The sequence below is a fragment of the Phoenix dactylifera genome, chromosome 9 (assembly GCF_009389715.1).
Source record: "Phoenix dactylifera cultivar Barhee BC4 chromosome 9, palm_55x_up_171113_PBpolish2nd_filt_p, whole genome shotgun sequence".
In the NCBI taxonomy this organism is placed as follows: Eukaryota; Viridiplantae; Streptophyta; class Magnoliopsida; order Arecales; family Arecaceae; genus Phoenix; species Phoenix dactylifera.
The window spans coordinates 12,919,314-12,935,691 of NC_052400.1; the positions used below are offsets into that span (position 1 = coordinate 12,919,314).

The 16,378-nt window shown below is 38.3% G+C and overlaps 2 protein-coding genes and 1 long non-coding RNA gene across 3 annotated transcripts; all 3 read right to left on the reverse strand.

The window, feature by feature from the left end:
* Nucleotides 1-216: 216 nt before the first annotated feature.
* Nucleotides 217-7,446, reverse strand: LOC120111902 (probable BOI-related E3 ubiquitin-protein ligase 2). The gene is made up of 4 exons (XM_039130084.1): nt 7,292-7,446; nt 7,075-7,160; nt 6,670-6,968; nt 217-887 (listed from the first exon to the last, which is right to left on the reverse strand). The coding sequence occupies exons 1-4, from the start codon at nt 7,345-7,347 to the stop codon at nt 360-362; spliced, it is 969 nt and encodes a 322-aa protein (XP_038986012.1). The 5' UTR covers nt 7,348-7,446; the 3' UTR covers nt 217-359.
* Nucleotides 7,447-8,908: 1,462 nt separating this feature from the next.
* LOC103701820 (selenoprotein K-like) lies at nt 8,909-14,364 on the reverse strand. Its single transcript, XM_008784010.4, has 4 exons — nt 14,166-14,364; nt 9,905-10,008; nt 9,305-9,467; nt 8,909-9,222 (listed from the first exon to the last, which is right to left on the reverse strand). The coding sequence occupies exons 1-4, from the start codon at nt 14,182-14,184 to the stop codon at nt 9,185-9,187; spliced, it is 324 nt and encodes a 107-aa protein (XP_008782232.1). The 5' UTR covers nt 14,185-14,364; the 3' UTR covers nt 8,909-9,184.
* On the reverse strand, nt 10,101-14,047 carry LOC120111903. The gene is made up of 2 exons (XR_005513313.1): nt 12,908-14,047; nt 10,101-12,816 (listed from the first exon to the last, which is right to left on the reverse strand). It is a non-coding gene; the product is annotated as an uncharacterized LOC120111903 (long non-coding RNA).
* Nucleotides 14,365-16,378: the final 2,014 nt, after the last annotated feature.

A 16,378-nucleotide genomic window follows, 5' to 3' on the forward strand; every position in this document is an offset into this window, starting at 1 on the left:
ATGCAACAAATTTAGGATTAGGTAAAGGATGCTTCAAATATACATGAGTTTGGACCCATGATAGCAGGTATATGTAAACATTTTTTCGAATATAGAATTTCAAACTAAAACAGAAAGCGAAGGCTTGAAAATAATTATTGGAAGCCAAAATGAAACAAACAGATTATGGGAAAGTTGGACTACAATGGCACATCAAAAACACATTACAGTATGGCATTGAAGTCCAAGAATGGTGAATGTATTGCATATTCATTGAAAGTTCTTTAATTTAAGTCTCAGAGATATTCACAGCAACCAGTCAATGATGATCAAGGGTAAAGCTAATGGATGAAATGGAGTTCCATCACAACAATATATCATTACATATAAATCTCCATGCCTAGAAGCTTTGAGGACTGACACAGAGGGCAGAAACTGAGCCTACTCTCGCACTCCTTGCACAGGCAAAGATGTCGGCAGGGCAACAAAAGCATGCATGCTTCATTGCCTTTGCATATCTTACAAGCCATCGACTCCTTCAAATCCTTGTTCTCCTTGCACATAAGCTGAAAATTGACGACCCGACCATTGCAGCAAGAGGCTGTGTCATCTACCTCACTATCGCCGCACCCTTCTTTGTTATCCCTGCTCTGGGCATACACCTGATCGAGACTATACTTGAGGTGAGAAATCGTATTCTCGTTGTACTTAGCACGATGCTGCCATGTGCCAATTTCCATGGCTAACTGTTTCATCTGTTCCTCAAGCTCCATGTTCCTCTTATTAATCTCCTCGACTTCTGCTTCTTTTTCGCGTATTTTCCTGAGGATGTTGTCCTCAACATTAGCCAATGACTGGAATTGTTTTGCCTGAAGCTTTTCCAATATCAATTGCCTCAGACGTTCAACCTATGCCACATATGAGAAAAATAAGTACCAGTTTCTTCTGTCCATGTTTAAGAACTACCTCTGCAGGAAAACTATTTCCAAGAACAAGATATAGTGAAAGTTGGGATGATTACTGTACGCAGCAGCAGGAAAATGGTATGCCCTTTCAAGATAGCATAAAATTATAGAAAATTTTATCCCCAACATAGGTAGGAACGGAAACAATAAAAACAAGGAGTTTTTTACTTTTTTTCATCAAATCCTTAGCAAGCAAGACTAACAAATCAGTTTAGCCTAAGAAAATGAATGCAAATAATGTCGGTGTGCAAGAAAAGGCAAATTGTTCACTAAATGCCCTCTAAAAGAAGCTTTAATTACAGAAAATTTATCTCCATCTTAAGCAGAATTGAGAACAATAAAATCAAGGAGTTCAATTTATTACATCCTAGTCATGCATTAACAAATGAATCTAGCACAATAAACTAGACATGAATAATGTCAGTATACAAGAAAAGACCAATAGTTCATTAATTTTTCAGAAAACAAATTTTACTCAATGCAGACAACTTGGATGGGCTGAGTGGTTCAGGGATTCCGGGTTTAAACATGACCTTTGTATTATGCGTTGGGTGACAAGTTGGGCAGGTTGACCCTTTGACCTGCCTCTCTGAACACTATTTTTGCAATTACAGCAGCACCTGGGGGGGGGGGAAGAGGGGGGTTATTTAATGGTAGTTCATGCAAGGAATGTCAGCTAGCTGACTCATGACTATGATTATTATTATTCTGGGTTAGGATGATGAGTTGGGCCCCTTGAAAAAATTGACAAGCTTGTCTGCAAGGCGTTGACATCCTTAGGCAGGGCTTGAAGCATCTTAGTGTGGGTAGTGCGCTGCTGGAAGTTAAATTGCGTTAATTGATTTTTCTATATGTTTCTAGCCCTAATTGCTTTCGAACCAGAAGAGAAGAGGAGGAAGAGAACAAGAAAGCATTAATCTACTTCCATTCTCCTTCAATTTACCGCCTTAGATCTACATTCCTCCTCCCTCAACCCATGTTGTCTGGTGGCTGGCACTCTCCAATGCCCAGCAGACATATGGATATGAAATGAAAGGGCTGTAGCCATGAGAGTATCATTGTCATGACTCCAATGAGCTGGCTGCTTTTTGAGATAGCAACAGGCATTGCAAGCAGAGCATCACCAAAGCAGATGGCTCAAGAGAAAATGCCATAATGAATCAATGGAAGAAGTATGAGCAAAAAGCTATGGGGAAAGTGGGGTTTTTCTAGAGTTTATTTTTATTTTTTTAACCCAACCAGGAGTTGAACTGAAACTATTTGACTGGTTTGACTGATCAAATTGTCTAATTCAACGATGTAGAATGGGTTTTGTAATGTTTTGGAACCAAACCTCACCTAACCCATGATTATTGATAGGTGATGCTTTGAATGGGCTGACTTGTTCAACCCAAGATACACACACACACACACCAGCTATACTACTGTCATACTTTGAGAAAAAAAAGTTTGAATGGGATCTATTCCATGATCCAAAGTAAATCCACAAGCCCCAAAATAAAACAAAAGGGGAAGAGTATAGATATAAAATAATAAGTTATTAATTTTTCTTTTTCGTGTATATATGACCTGTTGCAGACTTGCAGATGTCCCTACCCCTTCATATAGAAGTCTAGTGATTTATGCTCTAAGAAAACTAGACCTAATCTTTAGCATTCACTTAGCAAAACTATCCACAGCCATTAAAACAAAATTATGACTAGACGACAATAAAGACATCCCCGAACCCATTTTAGCCCTTTCAAATCATGATAATTTATAAAAAATAAATCCACATGTTGCACCTTACAATTGCAAAGTTGCATGGGTAAAGAGTAAAGTTAAAACGCGTTTAAGAGTATTGTCCCAAATGTTTTTCATGCAAAACCAACAACAGCCTTTTAAAATGGAAATATGAAATCTACTTGACCATGGCCTAAAATGTAGAAATGATACATTTTGGTAATCTCCCACCTATACATCAAGGGGACACAGAAAGCTATCAAAATTATCCATCAATGTTCCTACATCTTGGATCAATTGCATGAGCCACTTATCAAATACTCTTTGTCACCATTGACAATGAGGAAGCAACAGAGGCTCTCAAGACACATGAGATAGGGTAGATGGGAGAGGGCAAACAAAAGAGAGAGTGCGTATCAATTATTGACCACAATATTCCTCCTTTTTTTTTTTTTTTGGAAATCATGATGATCAACCTCCAGGAAGAAAGGTAAGACCATTTCTTTATACTCCAGGTCTATCCTTTGTTTTACTTTTGTTTTCTCCAACTTCATACTCTGCCTCTTATTCTTTTCTTTTCCCTTAAGAATTCATCTTCCTCCGAGTTGTTCTCCTTATCCAAAAGCTCTTCTTTGAATTTATATGTGAAGCTAAACATTACAATAAGTTATTACATAATTTTAACTCTAACTACCCACCTAAATACCTAGGCATTTCTTCTACATGGACACCCAGCCAGTTTGACAACAAAATTCGATAGTGCACTATGATAAATGCGACACCCTTACCAAATTCCAAGTAACATACATGTTTAGCAACCATGGACCACATTACTTGCAAACTCGTCTAAGTACTCAACACATCAAAATAACCCTTAACTGTAGGGGCTAACAGATATGACTTTTTCCCGATCCCCCACACATAACATTATCGCATGCACACAATCACATTCTATATCTTGTTGTTTACTAAGCATCTTGTGCATGAGATCAAATATTAAATTCATGGAATTCTTTTATGTAATCATCCATCTATACATTCCACTCTTTTTTTTTTTTTTTTTTTTGCTAAATCAAAAAGGGAAGGGGGAAGGCAGGGACGAGCCCACCCCCGCATAGCAGCCCCCATTGAGCTCCCACCCCGCCAGGAGAATGTTCGATGTGGGCAGAAATGACCGTGTGTTGGGCACTCCGGCCGGTTTTATTCATACCCTCCCCACCCGTGGGCCCGACTCGGATATCCCTCTGGGCTCCGGCACGAATCCTCTGTGTGAGTACGTCACACCTGGCACTACCGAGGCTACCAGCAGACCAGTAGCCCTTCCAAACCCTGTGTCCGAGCAGGGAACATCCGATCTCCATAATTTAATCGACGCCCGCGCGTTTCGAACTCGAAACCACTTGGTTGGAAGTAAGGCCCCGTTCCACTGAGCTACCACCTCAGTGGCTACATTCCATTCTTGAAGGGAAAAAAACTTGTAAGAGGTTTTCTCGTAATTAGGGTTGGGTCGGGCCAAACTAGGTCATGTTTCTATGTAGCTCGAGCTGAGCCTGAAATAATTATTCAGGCTGCGAACTAGGCAAAGGCCAGAAAACCTTTTCCAAAATTAGGTTCGAGCTTAAATTCAAGCTTGGCTGGAAGCCCAAACGAGCCTAACTTGAATTGGACCCGAGCTCGAACCTGATAAAGAGGATCCAATCCTAGCTAAGAAATTCGAAGACGGGGTTGGCCTTGATAATAGAGGCTGAAGCCCTTGGGGGGGTGTCAAGGCGAGCGGCAATGAAGAGGTAGGAGAGGAAGAGAAGGGTGAGTGGGGGTAGAGAATGGACAGGAAGCGGGAGAGGGTGGGGGAGTAAAGGCAGATGGGACCAACATTGACAATGTGGGGAATGGGTGGAACTGCGAAGGTAAGGGGAGAGAGAGAGAACTTGAGATCGAGAGAGGAGAGAGGCGAGAGAGAAAGATCGGGAGATCGAGAGAGAGGATATATAAAGGATCGAGAGATTAGGAGAGAGGAAGAGAAAGAGAGAAAGGTGAGAGAAAGAGATTAGGAGATTGAGAGAAGGGAATGGACAAAGGTAAGGAGAGAGAAGATAGGAATCGGCTGGCTCGAGCCGAGCCTAGGCTGGGACAAGTGATGACTTGAGCCTAGCCAAAAATTCGATCAGTTTTTAGGCTCAAACTCAACTTGAACTTCCTCGAGCCAGACCCAAAGCCCAATTGGAGACCAACCTAGCTTGACCCAAGGTGGGCCCAACCCGACAGGCCTTAGGCTGGCCCAAGTACATTTCCAGTCTATTTGTAATAGACAAAGAGAACTATGTTCTTTCTTGGACATTTTTGTACATTGACATCTCAATTGGTGCTTGTCCCATTTCATGCTACTATTTCTTCACTACACCAATAGGCATTTTGCTTCCTTCAACTTAGTCTTGACAGATTTCACCATTTTAATTTAGCCATGTATTACCTATTAAAATAATCCATCACTTCCATTATCTAATCAAAGGTTATCGATGGAATCAACCCCTTATCGAACTTGGCAACCTCCAATTGCACTGTTTTGGATTATACTATTTACTATCCCATATATGTATCTACTTCTCTGCAATGCCCTTATAAAATAGTCGACCATTGTAGGTTGATCATACCATACTTCTAATGATACCATTAAAGATTATTATTTGGAGAGCAAGATTTTGAAGAATTGAAAAGATCTTCTTGAAAGCCATGATCCATTTGAGTTATCAATGTATAGAGCAGGCTCTGAATATCTTCCACCCTTTTAAGTAGGTTTGAGAGATTATAATTTCATTAATCTAATCAACAATGTTTGTGATCCTTGTATTTGTCTAACTTATGTTGCCACCTTACGATAATTAACTTTGTTGTCTAAACAAACTTCAACCACTTCCTCAAGAGGATCTCAAATCACAAAAGACTTGCTGACACTCTTAAATATGACCAAAGATGATGGGATCTTAAATTGAAGGCATGTGTCCCCTTGTCATTCCACTTCTCCATTGGATGATCAGTCTTGGATTTCCATCAGCAATAACATTAATGTCATTCACAATTAAAAGTGGAATAAAGAACAAAAGTAGGAGAAGCAAGACCGCAATTTGGAAATGGTCTAAAGAAAACATTTGGCTACCCCCAAAGCAAAGTGTAAACATAATCAAGCCTGACAAAGAGGATTAGCATCTTAAATAGAATGTATAAAACATCTCAAATAGAATGCATAAAACATATCTAATGATGGTTAGAAGGAGAATGATTTGATGCTTATAGATAAAACAACATGCTGGAAGAAGTTTCCCACATACAAGTCTTTCAATACCTGTTCAAGGAGAAAGTTTGTCATGCATGTTTGGTACAGAACAAGACCAGAGCCTTATCTTAATCGCATTCATTATGGGTTTGGCCCAAGAAGGTTCACTTTCCCTTTTGTACTTGATTCTTGCATGAAGAGCATAATAATATTCCAAGTTCATGGGATAAACAATACAGATTTGTTTTCTCAGTTTTCCTCATTCTGTTGTGGGTTTTATTGCTTAAGACATCACAGTTTTGGACCCACTACTCCTATTAGACCACCTTTTGTGTTTTGTATGGACTCAAAGTAAGCATACAAACAACACAAAGTGGACAGCACATCCAATAAGCAAGAAAGAATACTTGGAAGAAAATAATATGTAATCATAATAACTGGATAGAGGCGATTGAATCAACTTTCTCCCAATTCTCTCAAAAAGAAGCAAGCTTTTCCCTCCTAGTATTCGAAAAAGGGGGAGGGGGGGGCGGGGGGGTTGTAAAGAAGAAGCAAACTTTATGTCAAACCACAGCAAACAAAACATATAAATTTAACTTAAGAGAGGAAGCCCATCACAACACAAGACAATATCCTTCAGTTTAGTTTTATCTTCATAAGTGTTAATGAAAAAATAGCAACAGAAAACTAGAGAGGACTTTCAATATCACAGAGCCGTAGAAGCACGCTAACCTCGATCTTGATGAAGCGGTCCATCTCGGCGTCCACCCTCTCAATCTCTCGATTAATGTCCTCATCAATCATAGGAAGGAGCAGCGGTGAATCCCCAGAGGAAGCCGCCACCCTCCGATCATCCAATGACAACCCCAACCCAGTGGACACCGACCCGGTCTGCAGGAAATCGATGGACGATATCTGCGAGTTCTCCAGGAGGTCCTGCTCCTTGACCTTTTTCCTCCTCGGCTCCCACCAGTTCGATCCCCCATCAGCCGTCGGAACGGAGCCCGGGGCGAGTCCCATGACATGAACGACTACAAAAATAAGATTTTTAAGAAAGACTCAGGCCAGTAGGAAAACGTGGATGAATCGAAACCCTAGCGATTGGGGGAAATGGCGGGATCAGGGGAGAGACATTACAGGGAGGTTGGGATTGATCGGGGCGGCTCGTGGGGCACAAGAAGGCGATCGGTGCGGTGGTCTGGCCATCGGCAGGCGCAAAATTCCTGCTTTATTCCACGGATTGGTTAGGTTTCTTGAGAAAAAGAGAGGGAACGGCAGAATAGAAAGAGAAAAGGGGAGGAAGCGAGATGGGAGAGGAGATAGAGTTTTGAAATTTGAGAGGATTACATTATACCTGTAGGGATTGGGCGGCGGCTGCTGGAGGTGATGCTGCTGGGTGAAGAAAGCCATGGCCAGAGAACGCGGAGAGCCGCGGAGGGGGTAGGGGAGGGGCGGGGGTGAGAGAGAGAGAGAGAGAGAGAGAGAGAGTGAGGAATTGGATTCTAAATAGGATGAGGAAGGAGCTGTATGGTTCGGACAGCAAACATGCGGTGTTCGTAAGCGCGTTGTGCGTGATTGCGGGGTGAAAAGGCTGCAGATGTGGGGCCCACGTATCCAATTTGGACGGCTGACAAGCATCTGGATGCTTAATTTGTATGGGGAAGCCGTGGGGGCAATCCTTAGTTTGTCGTATATTTTGACGCTTTCATCTAATAATTCATTTTACCTAGCTTTCATGATAGGAACAACATTTGCCAAAAAAAAAAAAAAAAATTATCGTCACATTTTCCTTGCATAATTGATTCTCTAAATTTCTCTCCACAAACAAATCAATTAAGAATACTCCAAATATCTAAAAAAATTTCAATATTAATATATTACAATATTTCTTGACAAAATGTTTGCAACTATTTAAAGAAATTTCATGCTGTTACAAAGGGTGTTCTTTTTTTCTTTTCTTTTTTTTGCTGTTTTCGTTACTTGCTTCTTCCATACTTGTTTTAACATGAATTTATATATAAATACTTCAAAAAACTTTAGTTTAAAAGATATTAGTTTGAGTTCTTTGGGCTATCCGACGAACTGTCCTTTTTTTTTTTCTGAATTTGGGATCACTCCCAAATTGTCGAATTTTTCAATGGTTTCAATTCTTTCACACTGCTTTTTCCTTGTGTGCCCCAACAATCTCATCAATCTCTGTCAGGTATTGAACTGATGAGTTTATGGCCATACAAAGTACTGCAGGCAGTTTCAATCAAGCAGGCATAAACTAGCTGCAAATATTGAAACGCCTAAGCATATAATCAGAACAAGAACAAAGACATCCATCACATAAAAAACTCACCCAATGATCGAGGAAAGAATGCTGCCATGCATACTTCAACTTAATAATTCATCTTTTAGAAAGGGGTGATGAAGTTGTTAAATAGTTGACGTATAATCGTAGCTGGGGAGGAACAAAAGATAATAAACAGACACAAATAACTATAAACAGCTCACATTCCTAAGAAACAATGGATGATTCGAACAACTCGAGCTATCATGGAGTATTTCTTGAACGCTTTTCCTATCACAGCCTTGAATCTGAAGACTTCCAGTTGATAACAAAATCAATGACCCATCCTGATATCAAATATTATTACCAATGTCCAACTATTGATTCAACCACAGAGCCTCATCCACTATTAGGTGAAAGATAAATGCTAGTAATTTACCTCCTCAGGGCTGAGTTGAATTCAGTACCAGTTAATTGTTAACTAAATTAAAAATTAAAACAATTGATACCATTAAGGAATCTGTTGGACAATGAATGTATGATGTGGGAAACCTAACACGTTAGAATCCCTCTGTAACAGAATGGACCAGCTGATCGTTCACAACAAGAAGTAGCATTCACAACCTCCGGGGGAAAAATTGGGCAGTTGGAAAGCTAGCTTCTATTCCACACATCATTAGTGCTTTTCAGGGAATCTCCAGATGAATGTAGAATTGGATTGTAGAAATACTCCAGACAAGGTCAAATTTTCCACACATCAATCTTGTTTTGCGTGATCTGAGTTGTATTAGAATTTTACACTAGAAATACTCCATATAAAACCAAAAACCATAACATGCTACATAACCACAGCCTGAATTACAAGTTGCCGTGACAAGCAGAGCCATTTCGAACATATTGTCTTGATACAGAGCAAAGCAGAAAGTCTATTTCAGCAGGTGACATATGAACCAGAAAGGGGTACTCTTGTATTTAGCCTCCACAGCAGGATCCACATGCAGGAAGAGAACCTGAAATTCAAAGTTGATGATCACATAGTTTGAATTACAAGCACAAAAAATTACTAGTAAACAATAACAACAATCGGCTCACTATGATCATTTGATCTGAGATCAGCCAATGTACGTGGCCCACGAGGACCACCACCACCACCATATGGACCCCTTCCATGACTACCTCCAGGGCCTCCACCAGGGCCACCATCCCATTTCTTACTAGAGCCTGACCCTTTCTTGTATTCATTTGATTTTTCCATCTGCAAGACCAGAAGCATCCGTATCAGAAAAAGCTAAAGCCGAACCAGACATTGAAGAGGGAAGATTTCCAACAACCGTGATTCTAATTATGAGTCTTTTGACTTGCTAAGGAAGAAGGGCTTTTTTTGTCAATTTTTGGATGAAAATTCAATCCGAGAGGATCAAGATTTGCCGTACTGGCCGATACCCACATTGATACCAAACCAGTACACAGTCTCATATCGTCCCAGTATTTGGTACGCCTCATCGTCTTGTACCGTACCGCATGCTAGCACTCGGTACGCCTTGCCGTCTTATACCGTACTGTGTACCGACACTATAATAGGATGGTACTAGTATGGGATCCGGCATCAAGATGGCAAACCTTGGAGAGGATTGTCCATTTAATGACTCGAACGATAGAAGAACCATGAACCAAGGCTTATCAAGCACATACCGAGAACATTGTGACAAAGAATACACCAATGAAATTCACAATAGCCCAGAAGAAATCTGATATTATGCTCAACCTCCAAACAGTCCGCTTTTGTTTCACAACACCTGTAGTACATGTGCAAAACAATCTGAGGCTATATAACAATGACCAGCAATGCATATTTTAAAAACTTTTCACATCATCATCATTTTTTAAAAAAAAAAAAATATTTACTACACACTTCAAGAGGCTAGAATCTTCCCATGTTTTGGTAAAATATTTACACAGATCATATCAATATCATTCGAAAAGATAGTTCCCAGTTGAACATAATGGTTACAGAAAAGTGATGTTATATGACAATACAAAATAATTAATTACTGTCAAAAGTGTCTTGTTCACAAATAATTGTTTATAAAATAACAAAAAAATCCATGCCTCCACCATTCTAATATTTTAATTGGCTCAACAATACGAGTTGGATTAACTAAATGCAAGCCCTGATAAGAAAATTGAAATCAAGAGGTAATTCACCATATTCAAACATTGCTTTTCAATGATAAGGATACAAACACTCAACTCTTACAAATCATAGTTGTCAAATAGCCGAGGCGACTATAGGCGATAGACTAGCCTATAGCCTAGGCGGTCACCTAGGCACCTAGGTGATCGCCTAGGCACGGACTCAGCACAAATTCACTCAATCATTCTATGATCAAGTACTTCATTTTCACAATTGGATTTTTAAATATACCTTAAATTATACTGTTGTAAACATAAACAATTAAGTCTCTCTCAAAAAATACTAGAATTTGACTTTTACTCGATTTATTATAAATATAAAAGAAATAATAACATATATTTTTGTTGTTTTAGCTCAGCTGGTGGAGTTTCGTGAGCTTCCTGAGCCATCTGTCTTGCTCGAGATTGGAGTTAGAAGTTGCAATTGTTGAATGAAAGGTCTTTTTGTGATTACTTTAATTTATTATTTTAACATTATAATTTTTATTGAAGCCTAGTTCAAGTTTCTTGCTCCCTTATCACTATACATGTGTCATACAAAAAAAAGATTGCAAGAGAATACTTTATATGGGATATGTTTTCGTATACATATTTAGTTACATATATGTATGAATTCTAGTTATATATACACAAAAATATGTATATAGGTGCGTGGATGTTTTTTGTTTTAACCTATACTTTATTTATATATACAAATTATCATTAAATTTGTTCATATGCATTCATCCACAGTACATAGTCACACATGTATATATAATGTCGATATAGTTACATTTATATAAGCAATCTAATTCATTTAAGTTTATAGATTGAACCAGTACAATGTGTGCCCAGATCTCACAAACCTATTCAACACTGACATTCCTGAAAACTAAACCATCTTTAATTTATAAAGAATATACCTGTATAACATAGCAAAAATCATCTATACTGAAATCTAAAGGTAAATTTTCCCGTGAAGAAATCAGTTCCCATTATGTAGTCATGTTCTGGGCCAAAATTGAAATATTTTAGGTCTAACTATGTTGGCAGGAGGGTGACAACTAGTGCACTTGATGAAGTCTTTGGCAGTTGGTACCAAGGACCCGCATGCAAACCCCACCCTCACCCCAATTTTGGCTAGGATTACTCCCGTCCTGGTTCTTGTTTAAAAAATAAACAAATAAATGAATTACTCCTTACTTAAAAACCTTCTTAGATGCCTCATCTCTGAATGGCCAGCCAATCCAAGAGATTCAGTGTGCTTTATTTTATTGTCCACATCACCAGTTTTCTATAGATTGGTCATCCAGAACTAGTACTCTATCAAACTGATGACAATTTAACTTACTTAAAAGAGCCACAAACCAGACTAACCTATTTCATCCTATACAGAAACCTAGAGGAAAATCAGACCCCATGTATAAAGCTAGAAGCAAAACAGATGCATCAATGAAGATTGAACTTGGTCTAGGTTGGGCTACAGATTTGTTGTATTCTGAATCAGAAGGGCTGACGTATAAAATCAAACAACGGGCATTATGGTTGTCTTCTACATGATATGCACCATTCACCAACTTTCACCTTTCCAAGGTGGATAGCTTGCCCTAGGAGTACCACTTCTCTCAACCAAGACAGCTATTCAAAGACATTCCAATGACCAAAGATAAAGCCACCACTGTGGGACCCGAATGCACATTAGATTATTTTTTGGCAACTTTGGGCTTCAGAGTAATTTAGAGGAAGTACTTTTTGACATTGGCTTGGCAACCCTAGAGCTTAGATTTATAAAGTATTTAGATTTATGTATGCTAAATTGTCATGGAGGATGATGTAAAATATAATTCTTTTATGCTAGGAAAAAAAATAGAAACATATGTACATGCACATGTTCATCCTATACATATATTGTTTCAACAAGAAACCACCAAAACAATAGGCCTACAAGATCCCAGACAATGCAATATATTTTAAATGAAATTTGATTTAATATGTTTAGTTGTTTGTTTCGCAATTTCTTGTTTTACTTATCTTTAAATTTTTGGATTTTTTCTTGTATGAAACTATTAAAACTAGAGCTCAGACTACCCAGAATGCTGAAATTACCCAAATTGAAACCCACTTGACTCTTTGAAACTGAAAGTAAAACTGAATCTTCAATCTTGAAGAGATCATTATCATCAAACCACTTCTAGGAACAAAATGCAACTAAATTATACGATACATAAATGAAAAAATAAATAACTCGAAGAATGATTAAGCATATGATATAGCTGAATGAAAAGCAATCAAAGAGGTGGTTCCATGACACCTCATTATGGAAAGAAATTGCTAGTAGTACATCCTTTTCTTGCCACCCAGTTTAGTAAGACCATTTTCATAATCATTGAATCCCCCATAAGCATACTCGGAGAAGAATAGAGTTCACAATACTTGCAAGATTAATATATGAATTAAATTTCAATTTGGACCCTTGGAAAACCTTGATTTCCTCGATGATAAATGTAGTTCCCTATATCGTACCATACTTTCTTTCTTCCATGTAGACTCTTCATATGTCCAGGGGGATCTTGATGGCTGCTCCACATTACATTTGCTTACACTACATGACCAATAATGGAAGGTTCTAAATGGCTCAAAGTTGCCTGTTAAGAATTTAAAATGATGATGCCAGAATGAAACTAGACTGTAAAATGTCCCGAGCTTTGATAGCAACCTCTATCCACTAAGCTGACACCCCGCCGATGAAATAACTCATCTCGGTTTTTTGGTTTGCCAACAATTACAGGACAGAATTCCTTGACAACATCCACAGACCATCCAATTACAAATTAATCACAATTTCACCATTTAATTTATCCGATAAAACGGTAAATCGCTTATTGTATTAAGAAATTGACGAGAAAGAATAAACTTCACAGCTTCACATTTCCTTAACCCTCACTGGCATAGGGAACAACTTCCTTACATGTAAGGATGACTTCTAAAACCAGACAAATGCCTACAGGTCCTAAGTTGCCAAAGGAGCAGAAACCATCTTTCAACACTAATTATTCATATCACCTTGTAATTTAATATGCAAGGAAACTATAAATGCAAATCCGCATCTGCATGCATATACATGTGGGAAAAACATCAGTAAATCTTTTGTCTGGCTCGAGCATGATGTTACCACTATATAGCATGGGAGGTTAACAAGACATCAACAATGTACCAAAAAAATAGATCTACAATCTCTTTTTTACAACGATCGCACGTTCCCTTGGAAAGCGGAATTAAAATCAATGAAAGAATCAAATAGCATATCTTCAAGATGGGGTTTTCTAACTTTCTATTACCATAACCTTTTCCATCATTCTCCGTCCATATTTAGAGGGAACAAATTTTTCAATAATAACGCAATACGAGCAAAAACGACCATCACTAACTCCGTGCAGATTTATGATCATAACGATTAAAGGCACCAGCAATGGACGGATAAGAAGCATCATGACCAAAAACTTAGAAAAGAAAACATATATATAAATCCACAAAAATCAAGTCTCCGAATCGCAAACATCGGTCTCAAACCCTAACAAAGATGTTGATCAACAAAAGAATTAAGCAATTCGCGAACAATTATCCCAATCAAAACGAAAGAAACCCAAATTTACATCAGGAACAAGATTTCTTATGGAAATCGATGATTGTAGTGGCAATCCGTAGGGAATCACAAGTCAGATTCGATTTTCCGAAAACCAATTTGGCCAAAAATGAAGCTTTTTGAAGAAACAAACCATACCATTCTCGACGTAAGCCATGGTTGGCTCTCCCCAAGGTCTCCGGATAAGTCTTTTCCGCGGAAGAAACGGAGAATTTAGCGGAAGGGTCGATCTCCGAGGCCCTTTTAATTACCGACGACTTCGCAAAACTTCCACGCCCGGGAAGGGGGAAAACTTAGGAAAGGCCAGCTCGGCCCGGCCAACCTGACCCCGGTTCGCCGAGAGTTCTCCTTCCCCTGATTTGTTTTACTATTAGACTGTTGACTTATTTTTCTTATTATTTTATACCCCACACTGTATGATACCTATCCATGGAGAAATTGAAAGTAAAACATGATCAAATTATAAATTCTCACCATAAGCCAATCTATATCTTCACTTCTTTTTTTTTTGGTACACTATCTCCACTTTTTTGCATGTGTGCAAATAACCCATCTTTAGACTTCAGCACTTTTTCTCCAAAAAAAAAAAAAAATCAACATAATGATATGCACTTTGGAGGAAATATAGAAGGTTGAGATGGTCTTTTTTTTTCCCCCTTAAAAATGATATGATTTGTCATTTAAATAGTTATTATGTTATGTATGTAAACTTATCTTAGTCTTGATTTGGGGTTTCGCATGCATACGACCTTCTTGTGTACAAGGGTTTTTGCTAACTCAGCTAATAAACTGTGTGATGTTGCTAATCAAAATTGAGTTTTGTTTTTTGCTCCAAAATAGCCTCTAATGTAGAATCTTTTTCATCGACAATGCACTACCTTGATTACAATCTAATTTGTTGTTGGTGCAAGCTCTTGTTTCAAGACTCAACTTTCTCCTGCAAGACAACATATACGAACTTATGGTAAAATATCTATGATTATTTGTTGCACAAAATTAAATTTCACCCTCCATTGGGCCACTATTTATACCAACTTGACAGCCACATCTAACTTGTTTAAGAAAATACCTTGATCTTTTACCATACCCATCCTAAGAGCAACACACGGTTCCTATTGGTATCATTTTGCATCCACAAACAATTTGGTCCCATTAATGAATGCCCAAGGGCATTCATTAAGTGCAACACCCTCATTACTTTATTAAAAAATTAAGTTTTTATAGTATTCCAGAACAACTTATATTTATTAATATAAATCATTTACAATTTTTATCTAACATTATTATTCAAATCTATCGTACATGTTTCACTAAAACAAAAATCCTAATTATTCATATGCTGAGAAATAAGAAATAACGCAATACACATGCACAGAGATTCTGTGGAAGCAATTTTAGAAAGTAGGTCATTCGCAAGGAGTAATTAACTTATATTTAGATGACCTATGAGAGAAAGATCAGCTTAATGAATGCCCTAGCAAGCTTCAGCATTCATTAACATTTAAATTTGTCTGCACCAGAAAAAACATTCAAATTTCTGTCACTTCTAAACTTCAGGTGCCCGTTCTGTGCACAGGGATGTTCCACCTGCCACATGGCACAAAAGGATTGGTGTAACTCCTGCGAGTTAATGTGATACACAATGTTTCTTGACTCTTAAGTGGCCCCATATTATTTTCAATTGCAAAATAAACTTGTCAATCCTTAAAATAACCATGCAATGGTTTGCTTAGTCAGCTGATCTCGATAGTTTACTTATCTCTGCTGCAACTCCAAAGACATCATGATGATACCATTAAGCAAGCTACCAACTAACCATGGAATGTGAATAGAAACAGATTTGCGCTAATAACAGCATAATACTCTCTAGTGTATACTGCTAACCATCTCGAACTTCACATACATAATTTCATTCATCAAGTAACCTTAAAGAGGTAATGACATTATCATTGGCAAAATCTGCAAGAAGTCTACTAGAGCAGCGAGTACGGTTGTCTTCTCAAAAACAATAATTTCAATTTGCAGAAAAAAATGAACAATTTCGGACAAATATTTCTCTGATATTCAAACCAATTGCAGCTAGTTAACTCTCCGTCACACGTCAAAGATCACTTGGATTCTCGACGGTGTATTTTGGAAGACCGGTAGCATCCAAGCAGTGTCCTCCAAAATATGGCTACCAGTAGCTGTACTGCCTTGGGTAGCCACTGCAAAGGTCAGAAGACCAGCTGAAGTAGCAAGAGTTTGGACTTCCAGGAGTGCCTGAATATATCATGCTCATGGACAGCAACAACAGCCATTAGCCACTTAGAAGTGATGGATGAGCCATATAGATTCTTCTGATAGATTCA